At 35.6% G+C, this 20,019-nt stretch overlaps 3 protein-coding genes across 4 annotated transcripts; 2 read left to right on the top strand and 1 right to left on the bottom strand.

Annotated features, from left to right (window-relative positions):
- Positions 1-1,740: 1,740 nt before the first annotated feature.
- LOC132176961 (uncharacterized) lies at positions 1,741-12,303 on the top strand. Its single transcript, XM_059589127.2, is given in 9 exon segments — positions 1,741-1,957; positions 2,667-3,068; positions 3,881-3,961; positions 4,117-4,508; positions 6,067-7,480; positions 8,506-8,603; positions 10,192-10,333; positions 11,295-11,948; positions 11,951-12,303. Coding segments are annotated over 9 exon segments (3,399 nt in total). The 5' UTR covers positions 1,741-1,779; the 3' UTR covers positions 11,989-12,303.
- A 1,710-nt stretch (positions 12,304-14,013) lies between these two features.
- CCB3 (cofactor assembly, complex C (B6F)) lies at positions 14,014-15,824 on the top strand. Its single transcript, XM_059589138.2, has 3 exons — positions 14,014-14,090; positions 14,208-14,251; positions 15,150-15,824. The coding sequence occupies exons 1-3, from the start codon at positions 14,048-14,050 to the stop codon at positions 15,690-15,692; spliced, it is 630 nt and encodes a 209-aa protein (XP_059445121.2). The 5' UTR covers positions 14,014-14,047; the 3' UTR covers positions 15,693-15,824.
- A 985-nt stretch (positions 15,825-16,809) lies between these two features.
- LOC132176964 (BTB/POZ domain protein, putative (DUF177)) lies at positions 16,810-19,516 on the bottom strand. 2 transcript variants are annotated; one of them, XM_059589136.2, is made up of 3 exons: positions 19,397-19,516; positions 17,844-18,602; positions 16,810-17,453 (listed from the first exon to the last, which is right to left on the bottom strand). In XM_059589136.2, the coding sequence occupies exons 2-3, from the start codon at positions 18,407-18,409 to the stop codon at positions 17,039-17,041; spliced, it is 981 nt and encodes a 326-aa protein (XP_059445119.2). In that variant the 5' UTR covers positions 18,410-18,602; positions 19,397-19,516; the 3' UTR covers positions 16,810-17,038. The 2 variants fall into 2 exon arrangements, with proteins under 2 accessions (XP_059445119.2, XP_059445120.2); XM_059589137.2 differs by having other exon boundaries at positions 17,844-18,613.
- Positions 19,517-20,019: the final 503 nt, after the last annotated feature.

Here is a 20,019-nt window from a genome sequence, read left to right on the forward strand (position 1 = left end):
ATGCTACGACCTTCTATATTCTTCCCTCTTCTTCTTCTTTCTTCTTCTTCTTCGATCATAAACATGCACTCTCTCTCTCTCTAGATCTCTCTCTCCAAAAACCTAAAACAAGTACTGTAAAGAAATAAATCAGGAGTATATATATATATATATATATAAAACATGTGAGGACTGATGATCGGCATGAAAATGAAAAAGAAATTGAATTAAAGTATAGTTTCCATAAAGATGCATGAAAGCCGGTAGAGAGATAATAGATCGAGCCGGTTGGTTGGTGGGGTATTAGGGGGATCCGGAGCACACGTGGCGAGGAGAGGGAGAACTGTTACGTGGGGACTCTCTTTTGTTAGTTTCCGATGAGTTCCTGATTCCCTTCCGCGGTCTGTACGCCGCGTTATGCGCCGACGATTCCTTTACTACTACATTAACTCAGTCTCCAGGTCCCATTCTGTGGGGGCCTCTAACTCGCTAGCTGCGTGCTTTCTTTTCTCTTTTATCATTCATCATCATGTTCTTAAACATTGAGCAAACAGTACTGCGAAGACACCAGATTTTGCTAGATTTAGAAAAATGACCTGTCCTTTTCACCAATACTATATATATATATATATATATATATATATATATGAGTAACCCTATTTTACTACATTATCTCGTCGGCTCAGTAAAATGGGTAGGAATAAGTAGCATTATTTCAATATTTGAGACTTGTTTATATAACCAAAAGTAAATTTTTAGGTAATATTGATAGTCTCGTACCCTTTTATTATGCTCATTTCACATCGGTTGATGTAGAAAATCACTTTTAAATACGTCACGTTAAGCGGTATGAAATTAGTGTAATAATTGAGTGTAAAGAGTAGTCTATTAAATTAGCATTTGCTTAATTCTTATATGAATTTTTAATATAAAACATACTTTTAAAAATGCATGTAAAAATCGCATGTATTGTAGACATGCATATCAGTTTAATAGGTTATACTGAAGGAAATTTCTCTAACCTAGTGTTACGAAATTAGTTTGCAACTAGGTAATTTGGGTAAATTATTAGAGGTAAGCTATATCTCCTTCCTTCGAACTCGCGTTTGAAAATAAACTTTTATGATGAATTTTTTATTAAAGTTAAATTTTATTTTATTTTTTAAAATAAAATTACGAACAGATCATGATAATAAACTCAAACTAGAAGTGTGAATAAGGGGCAACCTTTCTTCGAAAAAGTAATACTACACACATTTTTACTCTAATTTTTAAAATTATTATTAGATTTGAAAGAGATTACTATTAAATTTTGATTCAATAATAATTTTAAAAGTTATCTTTAAAAGATATGAGAATGTATGTACGTAGCAGTTTTCTTCTTCAAATCCGGATTAAAGCAACTTGTTGATCACCAGTGGCATATCTATTATCTACCAACATGAGAGAGCAAATGTGCATTATTATCTCCTGTTTGTTAACAATCCCAAAAAAGTGTTTTCTCTTCCTGAAACACAAAAACACATTTTTCGAAAAATTCTTACCAAACAAAACATTAGCTGGAGACAGATTTGGGTTTAGAATTTATAACGGTTGGGATTGGAAAATTTTGGGCCCAAACTTGACCCATTGCTATTACCATTTACCAATACATTACCAATCGTGGTCCACGGGGTCAAGTTGGGTTGGTTACGGGCGGAATCGACCCGACCACCAGCCCAACTCTGGTTTCCGGACCTTCTCTTATTGCGGTGCCAGCTTCAGTGAGGTGGTAGAGTCTGTGTCCTACGAGTAGGGAGCATGAAGGAGTGGAAATTGCCGCCGGTGGTGGCGCCGTTTGTCGTCCTTGTAGCTTTCTTAATATTTCCCGTTGATTGTGAATCGGACGGCGTCGGTGAATGGCAGATGCTCACCAAGCAAAACTTCTCTTCTCAGACCCGACTCCACCCTCATATCCTCCTCTTCGTTACTGTTCCCTGTATTTACTCCTCTCTTTTTCTCTCTCTCTCTCTCTCTCTCTCTCTACATGTATATATGCATATTTGATTTGGTCGTGTAGAATGGAATCTTGACATTTTAGTTGATGATTATAATGCTAGGGCTCTGTTTGTTTCGAGTTAAAATAGTCATGGGATTTCTCTTTCTATTTTCTATAAGTTCTGTTTGTTTGAAAGAGACAAAATGAAGAATTATTTTGTGCATTTAGAGTGGAAAAGGAAATAAAGCATATTTTCTCGGAAATTGTTGAATTTATGGTGTGAAGAAACCTTCATGGCCAATTATCTATGCGGAAAAAAAAATCTAGAGGCATTATTTCTGACTGAAACGAATGAAGTCTTTAGATCAGAAGTGAATTCCTTAAGAATTGATGTTTGCAATCTTAGCCGTAACTGGGAAGTCTAAACCACTAATAACCGTTTCTTCATTTTTGGTAATCAAATTTTGTTCAACTTAACTCATCTATGAAAAATGATAATGTCCATGTAGTTGAAATGTACTACATGTTAAGTGTGGGATATATTGCTTTATGATGGTGCTTTATGAATATGAAGAGAGTAGGCATGCTCACCAAGCAAAACTCCTTGGTGACTTTTATGATTGCTGTTGTTGTTAGTATAATCATCATCATTATGAGCTAGCCTTTGATATTTTACTTTTAGGTTAAACCCAGTCATTTTGATGCGCAGGGTCTGGTGAGTTTCGATCTCTGATGAGAGAAGTAACACATCTGGTTTCTGATAGACAAGAGGAGTTTAGTTCGTTAAAGTTGATGTTTATGTATAGAAATATGGAGAAGATGCTGGCAGATGCTATTGGTGCTACTATGGAGGAAATAACAATTTTATATTACCACCATTCTATTTCTTACAAATATCGAGGGAGATACCGGGCACAAAGTATATTATCATCAGTCTATCCCTATATGTCGCTGTTGCCAGAAGAACTTCCCCTCAAAACCCTGCATAGTCCAGAGGACTTGAAGGCATTTCTTAGTTCAACTGACAAGGCTTTACTTCTTTTGGAATTTTGTGGATGGACTCCTAAATTGCTGGCCTATGAGAAGAACAATGGATCTGAAAATGATATTGGTGCGTGAGGTTTTGCAACCTTGGATAACTTTCATATATTCTCTTGAAACTATCTAATCATGCTTGCCTTGATTAAATATCTATCTAAGAAGTGATGCAAGTTAGTTTTCTAATTGAATTGACGTTGCAGATGACATCCTTGCTTGTTTCTAGGAATTTTGTACTGATTTTTGTCTTCTTTTTTTTTTTAATAAAAAAATAAATAAATAAATAAATCAAAAATAAATCTAACCGTGATTTCTCATATTTAATTAACACCAGACTGAGAAAGACTCAAGTTTAATTCTCATTCAAAATTGATTATGTATGTATTTTTGAAGTTTTATATATATTTTTGGACTGTGAGTCACTACTTTACCTTCTTTCTTTTTCCTCCTTTTAATGTTGTAGGCTTGGCCTAAGGGATTGCAGCTTTTAATTGAAGAAAGGTGTTTTACCATATAGTTTGATCATGTGGTTGAATATATTTATTTAAAAGAAATTCAATATTTCGTTTTTTTTTTTTTTTTTGGCAAAAACAGTGAAATCAATTTAGCTGCTCTGTGTGAGTTTGTGTCCAGAGTTCCATTTGATGTTCGTTTTCATTCATTTTACTTCAATAAGCAACAATATCCTCTATTTTTCTAATCTGCTTTTCTTTGTATGATTTTTTTATTTTTTATCATAGACTTTAGCAATGATTTTGTCTATGTATGAGCCGAAACAGAAGTTTCGGTAAGATATAAAATGTCCCTATTTTCTACTATTTGGTTTTGCAGGGTTATTTAACTTATTTTGTCCCTTAATAATACTGACGAATTTTTTCTTTTCAGGGGATCTTCGTGGAATGAGCTTTAATGGAGAGACAAATAGATCACCGACACTTGAAGGGAAGAATAACCAGAAGGTGGCTGGTAGTTTCTAATTGCATATCATTACGTGACTGATTTTGAAGTAGAAATAAAAGAAAACTATTAGCAATAAATTTGTCACTTCTTGTTATTTGTTAATGGTTTTACCTATCAAAAAATAAATAAATTTGTCACTTCTTCTCCTTTTTCATAAACAGGGGCCGAAAAATGGAAGTGTGGTGTTGAAAATGGGTTCAGTGGAGTTCCTTGGCTTGGGGAATTTGGCACAGTAAATGGAAGTGCTACTTTCGAGGAGATTGAGAATGTGAGCTCTAATGTCGTATCATCCTGTACCTTACAAGAATTTCAGCAGTTTGATTCTTTCTTCTCAAATTTCATGATCATTGCAAGAGAGTTCTTTCTGCCCACTGAAAGGCATAGATTTGGTTTGGTCCTTGAGAGATCAATGCTCTCATCTCTTGGTCTTGATGATCCTGGTTCATGGTTGGCAATGCTTTCCATTGCTGGATGTCCCAGTTGTTCAAAGATTCTTGGAAAGGAGGATGACCTCAAGAATGTTTTACAGATGGATAATTCTGTTGTTATGGAGGTAATTTTAACCAGTTTGCTCTTCACTTGTCAGTTGATCTCTACAAGGTTTCTTTACATCACAATATCTTGTGTCAAAAATCGTGTGGCTAAAACCCTAACCCTTTTAGATGTATGGCTTTGCTGATTCAATGCAAACTGTGATCAGTAGGAGCTGGCCTGGCCCAATGGTTGCAGATTTTAGTTACTCATTATGGACAAGACCAAACTTAAAAAAAAAAAGGGTTAGCACAAATGGTTATCGCAATGGATAAAGAAATGTACAATTAAATTCACTGTTAGAATTATTTTCTTGAAAAGTAATCGCAAATTCCAATACACTGCTAGGATTTACCTAAGGCAAGAGGAATAAGACACTAATACATGCTTGGCATGGATGTGGGACTATGAAACAGGGATTAAGGATACAAGCATAACACTATAAATACCCTGATGTAACATAAAATGGGCATATCAGGTATATGTAAATATGTCTTGTAAGTGCAAGTGTATGAGAAAATCCATACTCCCTCTGTCCCATAATACAAGTCCAAGTTGCCAAGTGCACACATTATAAGAGAAGTCAATTTTTTTTTATGGGTAAATAAAAAAAAAAAGGAAAAAAAAAAAGAAGAAGAGAGATTCTAAAGACAAATGAGATACTAAATGGTCAGAGCTTAACTATCTAACTCAGTAAAAAAGAGGGAGCCCATGGCGCATAAGTGCCAATGGACGAGCTAAAATATGATGTGCATTTTTTGATCTTCTAAATTTTTCTTTTACTATAATTGTCCTCAATGAAATGAGTATAGGAAATATTTTCCCAGGCGTCATCTTAATTATGTAAACAGTTTGGCCATATTATTTTTGGTTTAGTCTAAACAACCTTCAATTTCCATAGTGGACCAGAATATAATATTGTCAAAACTGTGTAACTGAGTAGATGGCAAAATCTAGCCATTAATTCCAGACAGAAGGAAATACTTTTGCATACAGGGAGTGATGGACTACTTTCATTCTTGTTCTTTGTGAATATGGCTTTTACTGGATAACACAAATAATATGATTGAAATCACTTATTTGATTTTACTCTCTCTCTCTCTCTCTCTCTCTCTCTCTTATCATATTGCCTTTTGATTTGTCTGATTCAACATATCTTATATTGGTAGTTTTTGTATCGTAACCTCCACTTGGTAAATTGCATCCCATGGTTTCTTTATAGCTAATATCATTACAGCCAAGATCTGTCTGTTTATGGGCCTTGATTTGTCAGGAACTTTTCTATTTCTCATTTTAACGAGCTCTGATATAGTTTTACTTATCAAAAAAAAGAAAAGAAAAAAGAAAAGCAGCTTTGATATAGTTATGTACAATGCCAAATTTGACTTCCTTGCATGCTGATTGGTTTTTCAACAACCTGTAATGCTAATATCCATCTTTCTACATGTCTGTTCCTCTCTCTCTCTCTCTCTCTCTCTCTCTCTTAATTTGGGCTTTTATTTTCCCATAATTTGGTTGTTTCCTGGTAAGTTCTATGTTAGCATTTTTCATTTTTATATATATCTCTTTTGATCATGTAGCTGGACAGTGATAAGCGTGATATTGGACCTGCTTTACCTGCAAATAAGCCGTCTATACTTCTATTTGTGGATAGATCATCTGGGTTATCAGAAACTGGAGGAAATGGTAAGGAAGCTCTTGATTCTTTTAGAGAACTGGCGTTGCAGTATCATGTGTCAAATCAGATAGGTGAGCAGAAGAGGAACAAACCTGAGAAATCCTCGGCCCAAGATTATCAAGCATCGGATAGTAAATTTAAACATCCTAGATTGAAACTATCTCCTACAGCTCGAAAGATTAAATTGAAGGAAAAGTTGTCTAATATCATGATTATAAATGATGATAAACATGTCACTTTGGATAAAATAGCTTCAAATCTAGAAGGCAGTTCCTTGCAGAAGATCTTGGCACACCTTTTACGGCAAAATGAAGAAGGTTCATTACACTCCCTTGCAAAGGAGTTAGGTTTCCAACTTTTATCTGATGACATTGACATCAAGTCGGCGAATACTTTGCCATCGCAGACAGTTCAGTCTAGTCAAGTTTCACCAGCAGTGCTTAAGGAAGGCCTTGTCTCAAATATTGTTGCTCTGGACAGAGACCAGTTACTACAAAGCGAAAGTTTATCTGCTCATACGCAGGAGGAAAATTCTATAATAACTAACGGTGAGCCCCCTTCTCAATATAATGAAGAGAAGGCAGCTTATATTGATACAAGTAGGCAGTTAATATCAGTTGAACCCCACGAATCTGTTACAGCTCTTGAAGAAGTCGCTACTGCTGAATATTTGGTGGTGGAAGAAAAAAGCTCTGAAGATGTTGTGGTGGAAGAGATAAGATCTGAAGATGTGGCGGCTCCACGAAAGATTTCTTCACAGGTGGACAACTTGGTGGAGCAACAACTTGACTTTCAAGGTTTTGAGGGTTCTTTCTTCTTTTCTGATGGCAACTACCGGTTACTTAGAGCTCTGACTGGTGAATCAAAGATTCCATCCTTGGTAATAATTGATCCCCTTTCACAGCAACATTATGTATTACCCCAGGAGTCAAATTTCAGCTACTCTTCACTTGCTGATTTTCTCCATGGGTTTCTTAATGGAAGTCTTCTTCCATATCAACGGTCAGAACCTGTTCTTCAAAGCCCTAGGGAGGCCACTCCCCCTCCATTTGTTAATGTGGATTTTCATGAGGTGGATTCTATTCCTCGAGTTACAACTCATACATTCTCTGAGCTGGTTCTTGGTTTTAATCAATCTGGCACCAAAAATGTGGTCCATACATGGAATAAGGATGTGTTGGTCCTCTTTAGCAATAATTGGTGCGGGTTTTGCCAGAGAATGGAACTGGTGGTTCGTGAAGTATATCGGGCTGTGAAGGGAAACATGATCGCTTTAAGGGGTGGATCAAGGAATGGGGAAAAAGTGTTTAGTGGTGGTAAGAGCTATAAAGTGTTAATTAAAATTGGCACTATTAATTTTTTTTCTTCACGTTTCTCAAAAAGTAAATGCATCTTTTATTACTTCATATGGACAATTCAGCTTCAATAAACTATTTGTTTTTTTTTTTTTTTTCCCTCTTAAATTTAACTAATAGTCACATTACACTAGGCCAATAAAATTTCTTTATGAACTTTGAGTCTACATAAACTGTTCCCCAAACACCTCAAATTTTAAGAATCGGAACCAGTTATTTGCTCAACATTTGGCAACATGCAAAATCCAAAAGGTTATTCTTGGGGATTCTTTGGTAAACTGCCTAGGGATTTTAGTTCTCCCCCACTTTTTTTTATATCAATAAATGATATATTGTTTATAAAAGAAAAATGCAAAATCCAAAAGGTATGCTCTCCTTTTCTATCAATCCAAGCACTGAAAGGAAAAGAAGTTTTGGCAATTCATTTTGTTGATATTGTTTTCTCTTTCTTTCTTTCTTCATAATTTGATATTTAGAGTTTATGTGTGTCCTAAGCATAGAGTAGCTAAAGCAATCCATCTAGAAGAACTCATACTGAGAATGTCCATCTATTTTCAGATTTGTTTTTTAATTAACAGCAAAATCATAAAATTTCTGGTTCTTTCTTAGTGGTGAGTTTTTTCTTTTAGACTAAATAAATATTTTCTCTCATCCCTCATAAACCACATTTTCTACATTGGCTCTTCTTAGAGGAATAGACCGTGTTTTCTGAAAAAAAAAACCCACATTATTTTTTTTTCAACCCAACCAAAAAAAAAAAAACTTTTGAATGAATTCTATGGTTGGGGTGGCTGGCCACGCTAACAGAACACTGGGGCTGGTCGCACCACCCCTGAAGTCCCTCGGGGTATATACATACATATGGTGTGTATGTTGTGGATTCTTTGCATATATTTTCTCATTAACATTTTCCCTTAAATTATGAAATGGTAGAACAACTTAACTTCCTATAAATCTCATGTTTGATCGATTGTCTATTCATGTAGCAGACAACCCGAAGGATGCTTTGGTGAAGCTTCCGCTGATCTATTTGATGGACTGCACATTGAATGATTGCAGTTTGATATTAAAATCTATGGATCAGGTCTGTTTTTGGGATCCACATTTAATTTCTATATATTTTTCTTGTATCTTCAGTACTGTATGGAAGTAATGGTTTATGTGCCCTCTATTTTTTATAAACCAAAGCTTCTTACTTGATTAGCACGAACATTCAGTTTCTTTTTTGGCCAAGGGGATTCTGTTTTACTTTCTTTTCTTCTTTTTTTTTCTTTTTTTAATCTCTCTCTCTCTCTCTCTCTCTCTCTCTCTTTGGTGTTGAATCTTTGCTTATGTTTGTCATGTTGCTTATATATATGAAATGACCTGTTCATATAGATATATTTGACTCCCTTTCATGCTTCTGAAGGGCTAATGCATGCTAAAAGTTCTTTGTCACTGTTTTCCGACAAAATGTTTTCTCAGACTTGAAAGGGGCAACAGTTGCATTCAGAATTTGTTAGTTCCTTCTCAGAATTATGACTTCCTTTGGGGTGGGGATTTTTTTAACCTGTGGAGCTTAATAACTTGATGTGTGTTATATGCATCTCTGTATATAAACTATCTGTTCTTATATCTTAATGAATAGAGTAGAGATCTAGCATGGAAACTAAATTGAGAAGAAACAACAGTATACATGCTGTTTACTAGAGAATCCCCTAAAAAATTATAATCTAAAATTTATGTAAACTCTAATACATATATATATATACATAACTCAGCAACAAATGAAATGAGAAGGATCAGAGGTTCAGCTGTTGGACCTTGCAGTTGGAATGTGATGTCAAAATCTATTTGCTAATAAAAAATTAAAATTTTCTATTGATTTAATCAAAGATGAAAGTAAGATTAGAATAATCTCTAGCCTGATGTTGGGGGTGTTGTAAAATGGTCATAAGGTTTGGGGTCTAAGTTGTAGTATCCTCTGGACTTGATAATTTTCTTTTAACTTGATTGAAAGAAATGTGCTTATAGTTTTCATATATGACCATACCAGATAACTAAAGAAACATGTACATAATTCCATATATGACCGATCATACACAAATAACATAGCCAAATGTAAAGACTTTGAACAACTAGTGATATGTCAAGGATTTAACTTCTCCCACTTCCACCAGCCAGGTCAATGACCGGTTCAGTTCACCAGTGCTCTGGTTTGACCAATTGGTCAAACAAATGAAACAAAGCTGGCTCTGACCATATGTGAGTTAAGGGGGTAAAGTAAATTGGAATTGAGGTCAGTTGACAGTTCAAATGGTCCAACTGCCTGGTTCTGTCCAGTCTTAAAACCTTGCTGAAACCTATTGGAAGTGCTTGACATATATTTTGTTGAGGTTCCTGCCAATATTGGTGGAATATTAGGAAAATGATGGATTTTACTAAGCTTCTGAAGTAGAAAAAATTGCATTTTATTTAAGCTGGGGCCTTTCGTATGTGACTGAGCAGTTGCTTAAATTTTTCTTTAAAATTTCATGCTTTTACTCAAATATATTGTTTAGTAGTTTATTTCTTGTCCATAGTCGTTTTAAATGTGGTGTAATATTTGTACACATGTAATGTGTAGATGATTAGGATTTCTGTACATGCTTATCGTTTTATTTGCGGTCTTTTGATGTCTTGCAATTGTGCAGAGTGAAGTTTATCCTGCTCTGATGTTATTTCCAGCAGAAAAGAAGAATGTTGTCCTCTATGATGGAGATATGGCAGTAGCTGATATTATCAAGTTCATATCTCATCATGGAAGCAATTCTCATCATCTTATCAGTGATATGGGTAATCTTTCGTAGGGTTACAATTATATGACAAACTACTGAGACTTACAAACCATGCGAAGGAAACTGGTTAACTTTGATTTAGATGTTGCCTATATTGGGGTGTTGTTCATGTTTCTGCTCCATAACCCTTCCCGGCTTCCCCCCTTGATCTTCTCTAAAGTCATGTTTTTTTGTTATTGTATTGTCAAAAGAAATATCTCCATCTTCTCGTGTAAATCTGTCATTATGCTTTTTAATTGGTACATTATCTTAAAGCCTTGCTGTTATGAGCTTCTTTCTTTCTTTCTTCCTTCCTTCCTTTCTTTCTTTCTTTCTTTCTTTCTTTCCTTTTTTTTTTTTTTTTTTTTTTTTTTCACAACAATATACCACTGGGGTGGTGTATGCCTTGCACATTGAGAAAGGTAAACCCATACTAGATGCTGATGCTGATACCTGTATGACACACCTTGCAAAATGCAGCATGGATGTAGAAAAGAGTTTTTGTTATTACAATGTGGAGATTAATTGAATACTTGATGCCCCAATTTGCGGGACAAATTTTTTTTTTATCTGCATATTTTAATCTAGTGCTGATTGGCCATGCGTGTTGGTCCTTGAGATTGAAAGTACTTTTATGTAATAAAACAAACTTGTAATATGGCTAATGATCTTACATTTTAATAACCAAACCAACAAAATAGTTTACAGAAGTTACTATATATATATATATATATATATATATATATATAGTTTACAGAAGTTTCTTGATGAACTTGCTGGATTTAAAATTCATAAATACATGGCAGGAGAGCATATTGAGTTTGTGCTTGGGGAAATCCATTCTGAAACTCCGTTGTTTCATTGTTTGTTTCTTTTGACTACATGTTTTTTTTTTTGAAGTCTCTGTTTATTGCACTTACTAGTCAATCGTTCTGTAGTTTTTCACCTCCTCCCTCATAGAACTCTGCTGGTTTTGGTAGGAATTCTATGGAGTGTTTCTGAAAAAGGAGGGAGGAGTCGGAATCTATTTAAGGATGCATCACCAACAGAAATTCATGATGGAATTTCAGATGCTGAGGACAAATTCCATGAAGTCCTATTAAAAGACAGGACACCAAAAGAAGTCTTCGAATACAATCAAATCAAATCTGACACATCAAAAAAATTGCATGAAACGGCTCCTCATGTGGTGGCTGGTTCTGTCCTAATTGCTACTGAAAAACTTCTCAGCATACAACCATTTGATAAGTCACTAGTTCTCATTGTGAAGGCCGATCAAATTACTGGATTTCAAGGTCTAATTATCAACAAGCATATCAGATGGGACTCTCTGCGTGAACTGGAAGAAGGGTTAGAAATGCTAAAAGAGGCACCTCTGTCCTTTGGGGGGCCACTTATAGAACACGGAAATCCGCTCGTCGCGTTAACTCGAAGAGCTACTAAATATCGGTATCCTGAAGTCCTTCCAGGTGTTTACTTTGTTGATCAAGTAGCCACAATTCGCCGAATTGAGGAGTTCAAGACAGACAACCGATCCATTGCTGACTACTGGTTTTTCTTGGGCTACTCCAGTTGGGGTTGGGAGCAGCTGTTTGATGAGATTGCTGAAGGAGCTTGGGGTGTAAGCGATGATGCTATGGGAAATTTAGAATGGCCATGAAGTTAACTATTTAGCAGCTGGATTATCAGTTCAAATATAGAGCTTTTGGGTAACTCAAGCAGGAACTTTAAAGCAGCAGAAAACCACTGAGGTATGAATAGAGAGGAGCTTAGCCCTAGCATACCATTTGATACGTGTAATGTGATGTTCCATTGATTTAGTTTTTGTGCACGATAATTGTAAATGTGAGACTGTATGCATTGTTGCTGCTAAAAGAAAGTCCGAGTCTTGGTTCACCTGGCTGTAACTTCTAAGAAAATCTGCCATTCTCGAAAGGGTTATTGTTTTGCAATTGATTAATGCTACTCGTCACACCCATTTTACATTGGTTGACATAGCGTGTTTTAAGTGGCTTTCTTAGACTCTGCAAATTTTGGGTGAGTTTGATATGTGTTTTAAACCATATCTCTGTTGTTGCATTCATTTACTTCTCTAGTTTGGCATCTGAGAATGAGATTGCTTAATCGATGACTACATTCTATCTATACAAGGAAAAATGCCCAATGCACTAGTCATTGAAGATTGATTTACATTAAGGTTACCCGATTATGTGTGTATCCATATATTTGGTGGTAAACATTAGAGGGAATTGGTGTGGGGACTCCTCTTTGAAGCATGCTTTCCCGTCTTTGTTTAGCATAGCCAGACACAAAGAAGCTTGGGTGAAGGATAACTTTATTTGGAGGAATGGGGTTGTCGAATGGAATGTCATTTTTGTGCGGTCAGTTTGGGAGATGGATTTGATTTCTTCTTTCTTTGACCGGTTGTACTCGTACAAGATATTCATAGGCTCTATGGATTGTATTCGATGGTCTTCGTCTAAGAAAGGCAATTTCGAGGTTAAGTCTCTCTTCAAGGCCTTGTCCAAATGTGACCATGAGGTGTTTCCTTGGAAGAGCATTTGGCGTACTAAGGTGCCTTTGCGAGTGGCTTTCTTCGGGTGGACCGTGGCCTTAGGCAAAATTTTGACTCACGACACCCTGCGGAAGAAGAACCTAGTGGTAGTGGAATGGTGTTGTATGTGCAAGAAGAATGGAGAGTCGGTCGATCATCTTCTTCTCCATTGTGAGATCGCAAGTGTTCTTTGGCATACTATTTTTGATCGGTTTGGGCTGCTTTGGGTCATGCCTTGCTTCGAGAGGACGTTCTCGAAGCGCGGTAGTGTGGAAGATGATTCTTTTGTGTCTTATGTGGTGTATTTGGAATGAAAGGAATGCTAGATGCTTTGAGGACTCAACTAGGACTATAGAGGAATTGACTTATTTTGTCTTCTTTACTTTGTATTCCTGGACGGCTGCTTGGCTAGCTCCTCTAGGGATTAGCTTATCTGATTTCATTTTTCTCCCTCTTAGGCGCTCTCTTTTATACTTCTCGTGTATGTGGGTTGCGCCCCTCTGCGCTCTTTTATATCATATTTACTTATAAAAAAAAAAAAAAAAACATTAAAGGGAATTTTTATGTCTGGAATTTTTACCAAACCTTCGAATGTGTCTTTTGAAAAAAATCATAGTTTAAATTATGATAGAGTACATGTTGGAAATTACATATATAACTATGGATAATCCAAAATTGCAAGAATACGTCTTTCCTTTTCATTAGAGTATTTAACCAAAATTAATACATTAATAATAAACATTTGTATTTACGAACTTCAATCATACTTATAATTTGAAGTTCCCAATAACAATTGGAGTTTTCTGCACTTACTTATAATGCAAAGTTTTGCTTAGTACATAATTAATATTAGTAGGAAATCCCTAATGAAATTAAATAAGAACTCTTAACCCTTATGAACAAGGATTCCTAATTATTAACCAAAAAAAAAAATTTAATTTTTTTTTTTTTTTTAATTCTTATAAATAAGAATAAGAATTCATAAAAATAATAACTTTAAAAGATCCTTTTATGGCAGTGGCTACGTAACGCGTGTTACTCTTAATTGTCCAAAATCCAACCCGCCCGACCCGACCCATTACTCTGTTTGCTACTAGAGTGATCAATAGAGAATTGTAAGAACGATAACGTTTCGTCCACCCACTCACACACTCTCTGAAACTCTTCCTGGACACTAAAATGGCGACTTGTTCTCAACTACTCGATTGCTTTCAAATCAAAGGTATTTACGAATGGCGTAGTAGTGTCTTTTTCTCCTCGGCTTTTTGGGAATTATAAATTTCCTGTTATATATTTCATCTTACGCATATTTTTGGGTTGTGTTTTCAATTTTTTCAAGGAAAGCCGGCTCTCTCATCCAATCAAGGCCATTTCCATGTTTCTGTGAGTACCCAAATCTTCTTTGTAATCGCTTGATACTCGGTATAAATTTATTGAAATTTCTCTTGAAATGGGTGAGCTGAAAATAGCTAATAAGATGGAGATATATTGCAGAATTTCTTTTCTGTTTCTAAATTTGGCAAATGAAGCCTGCCATTAGTTATAATCTAAACGGCTTTTATTATTTTGAAAACTTATTGGTTTCATAATATGTCGTTATCTCAGTTTATTCACCATTGTTTTGTGGCCTTCTGGTTACTGCAATCTTACATAAGATATAGAAATGATGGACTTCAAAAAAAAAAAAAAAAAGTGCCCTTAATGTACCTTCATGTTATAAAGAAACTGCTGAATCATAAGCAATAGTTTTCCCTTAATACAAAAATTTTAATCTCTCTTGTTGTTGGCTTTTTGAATCCTCTGTGCTCCTTGGCTTTGGTAGATTACTTCCTGTGAATTTGGGTATTTAGATTACTTATAAAACAAAATGTTAAAAAATTCATGCACCTTGAATTGGCTTAGTTATGTAACTTATGTTTACAGCCAAATCTATCTACTTGAAAAAAAAATGTCAGAAAAAGAAAGAAAGAGGGCTTTGCTTTTCTGACAGTTCCTTTCTACTAATGGAGTACTAATGTGAAGTCTATCTTGAATGACTCCATTGTAAGAAATAATTAATTGCCTGCAAATGCTTTTAAAATGGAGTAATTAAGTCTATGGGGAATCTACTCATCCAGTGTTTCTTTTTACTAACCACAAGGCCAAGACACTGGTGGGAGTACTTTGATAGTAAATAGCCCAAAGCATTTAAAATGAAGATCTCTTTCCTCTTCATGCTTGTTGAAATTGTAGTCCAATCCATATGTGCCTTGACTGACTATAAATCTTCACCTTGTGGCAGGAAAACCTTAGGTATCCAACGAAAAGAAAGTCGAACCGGGGTTCCCAACTTGCTCGATGTAGCTCGTATTTTAGGGAAATCGTGGCTTTACCCAGCAATGAACTGCCAAAAATAGGTGCATCTCTTTCAGTAGAGCCATTTGATGCACACACAGTTGTAGAAGTTCTCAAGATCGATCCACCAGGTACATCATCACATGCTGTTTTAGATTTTATGCAGAGATTGGTAGTAGTAGCTGATTTGGACCCGGCTTCTGCAAAGATTGCGATTGCATTTCTTGGACCCTTTCTCTCCATATTTGGTTTTCTGTTTATTGTGAGAATAGTAATGTCCTGGTACCCAAAGCTGCCTGTTGGAAAGTTCCCATTTGTCATAGCTTATGCTCCCACCGAGCCCCTTCTCATCCCAGCACGTAAGTTGATTCCACCCCTTGGTGGAGTTGATGTAACTCCTGTGGTCTGGTTCGGATTGATCAGTTTTCTTAATGAAATATTAGTGGGCCGGCAAGGGCTTCTTGTCCTTCTTTCTCAACAAGTTAGCTGATATATTTGAAAGATGTAGGAAAGAAGAATGCTTATTATCTATGTAAATGGTTTTCACTTTTCAGAGTGTAAAGCTTGCCTAAGAGTTTATGTTTCATATCCATTACATGCAGAGGAGTAATGCTACACTTTACACTGTTGACGTAGCATGAGCTGAATGTAGAAAGTTTTGTATTTTTAAGTAGTCATTCAACTTATGCCTCCTGGGCATGAGAATAAACTGCTTAGCCCGTCAAGGGTGAAAACTCTTGGATTACCTGGTAACTGATTCTTACGGGTAAGGTCAGTTAGCCGTAGGAGTTTGATTAACGGTGAGGATTGTTGTACAGTATGCATTTGCGACGTGCAATTAATCTGAGTAAAGTTCTCCTACGTTATCAAAAGAAAAAAAAGTAGTCATTCAACTTATGTCATGTCAACTGATGGGAAGTGGGTGTGAATAATAAATTTATTCTATACATAGTGGCTTCGCGAATATAAATTGCAATTTACTAAGCCATTTTGGAACTCAAACGCTTGATGGCTTTTAATTAGATTTGATGATACAGAAATGATTATGGAAGCCTTCTATGGTGACTTGTGTGAAATACACTTAAAATTATTATTAAAATTAAAAGTTGAAGTAAATATCCTTGTTCATCCTAAGTAATCATTCCTATTGAAAGTTGAGAAATTTCACTCACTTGTCCCAAGTATTATGTTTTTTTTTTAAAAAAAGAACAAATTATGGTGATTTGGGTTTTTACTCAAGTCACCATAGAATTTTTAGTTCTTTCCTTTCTCTCATTCTTTAAAGACCATGAAATGTTGCAAGGATTAAAAAAAGAAGGGAAAGTATTTCACAAAACCGAAAGTTAATAGATTCCTAGCTACCCAGCCTAGCGACCTTTTCTTTTTCTTTTTTCTTGCTTTTGTGTTTTTTTGGTTTGCCCCTCCAAGTGAAAAATGTTGGAATGTTTGCTGCTGGTGCAACATAATCGCTAATGAGCAATATTATACACCACTTTTATCCCATTTTGCTAATATACACTGCCAATTAGGCTTGAGATTTTTTATTATTATTATTTTACCAATAACCAATTCAAGGGCTCATTTACAGTGTCGCATCAATAAAGTGAGATAGAAGTGTAGAATATAGTATTTCTCAATCGCCAGGTTTACATATTTTCATGCATCAAAGCTGCTGGTCAAGAGTACTGTAGCGTCATGAAAAATATCAACTAATCTTGTATCTTTCTCTAAAATGCCAGTCAATTCTTTACGTTACAATTACATAAGAAAAGAAAAGGACGGTATATTGAACAACAAAGCTACTTCTAATGGGACTCCATATCACTTCACCTCACCTCATTTTCTCTGCATTTGCTTTTTCAAATTTCCAAGAGGCCCGTTACTCTTCTCCTTCACTTCCTCCTTCCTACAGCTACAACTACTTGTATTTAAATTTGTACCGCAGTTCAGACACATACCTTTGCAACTCGGATCACAGATTGCATTGATGGTAATTTCCACATGCACCATGTCTCTTATGTTCTTTGAAATATCAATCTCTCTTTCTTCCGGAGGAAAATATAGCCGGTCATCCAAATCAATTGAAGCTTCATCATCTTCCTCTTCTTCCTCACTAATTCCAGAAAAAATTTTCACTTTCCCATCCCCAAACATGGCTCCCATGCTGATAACCTCTGGCTCTTCAATGGGTTCTTCAGATAGTAAAAGCGTGAAGTTGGAGAATACACTCTCAGCAGCTGGCTCGCCACACCTTCAACAAGAATTTAACAATGAATCAAATTACATGAAGAAAAAAAAAACAATTTAATGATAGCATTTTCCCAGAACTATGATGCTATCATTCCGTTCGTTTGCTCCTCACAGCATTTTTTTCATTCCTCTAGTATACAAGAATGCCAACTACCCTAAGGACTATCAACCATGTTTTTTAATTTTTGACACATGAAGAAAATGCTTTTTAAAAGAATGATATTCAGAATGTGACCATTAAAAACATGTAGATTAAACGAAAATATTTATTCTAAGGGAGTGCATAATAGTGGAATATGAAGGTAAAAGAAGATCTAGATATTGATTGGTGTGTGTATGCACAAAGCGAAACGGAGATTAGCAATTGAATTCAATTAATAGATTAGAATACCTATTGCAGCAAAGAGAGATGACAGTTCTGATGATACCATCGAGCCTCAACTTTTGCTTCTTCCTTGTTACGTCAATGGAGATCTGCACAGGTGTCCCAAGCGGATAGTCCTTGACAGCTTTTGTGACCCGTAAACCCATTACTGAAGCACTAGACTTGGAGATCAAAGTTGAATGCTCTCCCAACCCAAGCCTCTCTAGGGTTGTACAGTACTCCACATGTGAAACTGAAGGGTTTCTCTTGTAAATAACAGCCCCTTCCCATGGTGACCCTGTGTCTTCAATCTCTTCTTGCCCTTGATCTCCCCCATCAAAAGATACATCCTTCTCTTCGGTGGACTGATTATTAGTTCGTATGCAATCTCTTGCAGTAAACGTTAAGATACCATGGGGTTTGCTTATGGAAACTGGATATTTATCTTGGGTTATACTCCATGGAACTTTGTATTGAACGAGGGGAAAGCATGGATTTAGAGAAGCACTTCCCTTGGATTTCAAACTATAAACCTTCAATTGGTTTAAACAAGAGGAGGGGACAACAGAAGTTGAGGGGAATATAAGTGACATTTAGTTATGATATCGCTACAGGAAATTCTATGGGATAGAAAACTTTATAAGGCTTTCATATAATTATTCAAAGGAATTTGGGCGTAGTGTCGAATTCTGGATATGAGAATGGTTGGGGACCAGTACCAACGTGGCTCTATGATTGTATTGGATGAGTCAGGAAACTCAGCAAGGGAAAAGGAGGAACCAAATTCTGCAAGACCACTGGAAATAGTTCAGACAAAACAATTGTAGTTGTATTATATTGCAAAATTAAAGTGCACGGGACAAAATATAGAAACATTAGAATACTTTTGACATGAAGAACATGCTTTCTTTCTTTTCTGAACAGCATAATGAATTCAAAGTTACAATTTTTAGCAGGGTGAGCAACTAAGGCCAGAAGGAGTTGTTGACTTGACTTGACAAAGTAAAAATAAAAAAAATAGAATGTGAGCACCAACCAGAATGTCTTCATGTCTTCGTTGACATTACAGTACACAGTAGGATATGCAAGTACAATAAAGAAGTGCTTTCATTAGAAATTGAATTTGTTGTGAACAAATAAAAGTTCAAAACTGTCAAAGGACTTGACTGGCATATTGAAAATGAAGTGGGTAAATGCTAGTTTGGTATCAAACTGATTGTTAGTGTCAGTAAGTAGATAAATGCTTGCCAAAATGTCAAACCGATGGTAACATAAGTTCTAAGTTAGGCATTCCCACAAACACTTTGCGTTCCAGCTAACTCAACAAGATAAACTCAAGTACGACGCTACGACCCTATGTTTATAGGTCATGAGTGAACTTAGCCTACATTTGGCGCTTATGGGTTTTGATTTTCAGATAGAATAATGGAAGAAAAAAAATGTCATGGAAAATTATCAATCTTTTAACGAGAGAGGGAAAAGGAAGGCAAACAATAGCACAGAAAACAGACTCAAACTGTATGGGTGATTATCAACCCAAAAAATCTCAGAAGCAAACCAACTCAAGCTCGGGTACTTACATTGTGAAATGATATTCTCTCCACGATTGGAAACACCACAAAACGTATATGGTATACACGCGCGAGAGAGAGAGAAATATGAGGTACGAGGGACTCTCCAGAGAAATGCTACCTGGTGAGGATGATATGGCTTCCTAGCAAATTAAACAGTCATGGGCCTTCATTGCCAAATTTCATAAGGCCCACCATCTATAAAATTACTTTTTCGGTTTTTCATTTTTCGCAATTAACTCCAAACATTTTATTCGTCTTTTAAATAAATCTTTCAACTATTTCTATCATAAGCTATGTAATTATATGACTAAAGAAATAAAACTGTACAAATTTTCAAATTAAAAAAAAAAAAAGAAAAAAAGCATGCGGAAGAGCATACAGAAAAAAGATTTCCTCATCTAACCTTTTTTATAAAAATACCATGTGTCAATTTGCCTGTGAAATGCATATTGCACATGCATTTTTCAATAGAAAGGCAAAGTTAAAAGAAAATTTATTAAAAAAACTTTTGATTCTCCCATGTTATTTAAAAATACATGTGCATCTTGGAGTTAAATAGACATATGGCATTTTTATAAGGAAAACTCTGTCCGATACGATGATGTTAACTCAAGACGATTTACCATGGT

The sequence above is a fragment of the Corylus avellana genome, chromosome 4, assembly GCF_965113065.1.
Source record: "Corylus avellana chromosome 4, dhCorAvel1.hap1.2, whole genome shotgun sequence".
NCBI classification, from domain to species: Eukaryota; Viridiplantae; Streptophyta; class Magnoliopsida; order Fagales; family Betulaceae; genus Corylus; species Corylus avellana.